This window comes from Saprolegnia diclina (assembly GCF_000281045.1).
Source record: "Saprolegnia diclina VS20 unplaced genomic scaffold supercont1.142, whole genome shotgun sequence".
Lineage (NCBI taxonomy): Eukaryota > Oomycota > Saprolegniomycetes > Saprolegniales > Saprolegniaceae > Saprolegnia > Saprolegnia diclina.
The window spans coordinates 37,456-40,005 of NW_008246209.1; the positions used below are offsets into that span (position 1 = coordinate 37,456).

The 2,550-nt window shown below is 56.5% G+C and overlaps 1 protein-coding gene across 1 annotated transcript; it reads left to right on the forward strand.

Annotated features, from left to right (window-relative positions):
- Positions 1-1,098: 1,098 nt before the first annotated feature.
- On the forward strand, positions 1,099-2,550 carry SDRG_16644 (hypothetical protein; the record flags this gene model as incomplete). The annotated part of the gene is made up of 1 exon (XM_008622860.1): positions 1,099-2,550. A coding segment is annotated over one exon (1,448 nt), but the record flags the coding sequence as incomplete, so codon positions are not given.

The window sequence follows — 2,550 nt, forward strand, 5'->3', positions numbered from 1 at the left end:
GGTGTTGTTGGTCGCAAGATGGTAAAGTGCGACATCGCGTCCGGCCACAGCAACATCATGCGCGACTACCTCAGCCCCGTTCCAACCTACGGCGAGACCCTCTTCAGACGTCGGTACTGTCCCTACCATGGCGTTGTGCAATGCCTTACCTGAGGACTTGCCACGCCGAGAGGTAGAAGAATCCATCCCTAGCACCTTTCGGATGGGACTTGTACAGCTCCTGCGTCTTCTCGATCTGTCGCTCTTCGTTGCTACCGGACTCATTGGCGCGATTGGCGCGGGCGTACACATCCAAGCTCGCGCGAGCGTGGCGACCTCCTCTGGCGTCCAGATCTTTTGGCGACCCATTGCTATAGTGGGTCCAGGGAGCACAAGCCAAGGAACGCCCAGTACCTTTTTATAGACGACGCACTTGGCGCTCGTGGATGGATCCCATTCGATGCTCCAATCAGATCCACGGGATAAATAGGACAGCCAATGGTACGGCAATATTTTTTAGGCTAAGCCAATCAAATCGCCTAGAAATAGGATTTGGCTTCTATTTCGCGACGATTTTGACCTATTCGGTACCGCTTAGGACGAAAAAACGGCCGAATTTCTATTTTTTAGGGAATAGGAGGTCGGGTGGAGTTGTTTTTCCTATTTTATCCGGATGCCATTTCGCCAGCACCTCGAAATAGGGAATAGGACGTCGGGTGGAGATGCTCTAAGGTTCCTATACTTGTTCGTATTTCTCTTGGGTCGAAGCAACAAGCACATTGCCTTCCACAGCGAAAAGCTCATCTTGTGGCGCTCATAAGAACGCATCGCTTTACAGTGAACCCGCTCCGACGTCGTCGATTATATAGGAAATATATATCAAGTGAAAGAACCGATCTGCGCGCCTTTCAAGCGACAATATCACCAAGGAGCATAAATCCGCATGTATGCCCCTTTCTATCACCAGCCCTAACATCTCCAATATTACTAAAACAATTGTGTCAGAGCTTGTCATGTATCGGCAATGACTACATAGCACGCATCCTCGATGCAACCTTCGTCGTCTTAGTCGTCCGGATACAAATGCACGGCCGTGTCCGGATACGCCAAAGTGCAATCTGATGCGAGCCAGGGATGGGCTGACGCCGGCCTTGGCCCTCGACCACGTCATCCTCTTGATCGTCAAGCGTTTGTTCTTCCCGCGGGACGTCGTCGCGTTCTTGAGCGCCTTGCCATCGCTCGATGCGCCGCTGGCGGCGCTCCTTGGACTCTTGACGTCGTCCTCGCCGTTCAAGAAGCACTGGCCCATGCCCACCTTCGAAAAGGTGGGCCCACAACACATGCACCTCGCCGTCGCCGCACTGCCAGCGATCACATGCCTCCAAATTCGCAGCCTCTGGACCTTGAAGCGCGCACTCGGTGGTCGATACGCCACCGTCGGCGCGTTCGCTGCTGCCTGGCCGCATGCGATTGTATCGATAAAGGAAAATGTCGATCGCGGTAACCTTGCTCTCTTTCGCAGCCTCTTCCAGCACTGCTCGCAGCTTGGCGACGTAAGCATTGATGCGACATTACTTGCTGAGGTGCTTCCATCGCTGCCGTCGAGCATCTGCCACATCTCGATCTATCACGACAACGCCGACGACGACAACAATGGCGTCGCGTGGCGACTCGCGGTGCCCTTGCAAGAGTGGCTCTCGACAGGCCGAAAGAAGAAGCGCGTGACCATCCGCTGTGCGCTGGCGCCGGACGATGCCGCTGCGGTCGCCAACGTCCTTGCGACCGCGTCGTCGCTTACTGGGCTCGACATGCAGTCGTCCGAGCTCGTGGACGCACTTGTGACCAGCGACTTGTCGCTACCACATCTCACGCGCTTCACCATCTCGCATTCGTCAGTCAACATGGCGATGCAACTGATAACGCGTCTCGACCTTGCCACGCTCACGCGTCTCGATGTGCAGACCATGGTCGACGACCTCGGCGTGGTGCTACCCCTGCTCTCAACAATGCCGCGTCTCCAAGAGCTACGATTGAGCTATGGTCGGCTGCGGAAGACTCCGTTGGCGCTGGCCAACGCCACGCCACTCCTGCGCGAGCTGACGCTACACGGTGTTGTGGTTGCCTCGGACGACGCGCTGAACGAGCTCTTCCAGTGGACCTGTGGGCTGCAGCAGCTGCGATCGGTCTCGTGCGATGGCATGCGATTCCATGAAGGCAACTTGCCGATCCTGCAGTCGGCGCTGAACCACTGGATCAACGTGTCTGGCGTCACCGACGTTTGCTTGAGCGACTGCAAGCTGGGCAGAGAAGGCGTGACTATGGTGGCGGCGGTCCTTCAAGCCTCACCGAGATCGTCGACTCTGGAGCGTCTCGACCTCAGGTCCAACGTCGTCGACCTCTGCAGCGTGCGGGCTCTCGTTTCTGGAGTTGCCCACCTTTTGGATACAACCGTCCTTCTCGGCCGGCTCGCCGAGACGCACGACACGTCTGTCATCGAATCGGCATGTGGCGTTCACGTCGTGCACCAGCATGGTAGTGGCTACACTCTCTATTCCCCGCGATCTTGACACT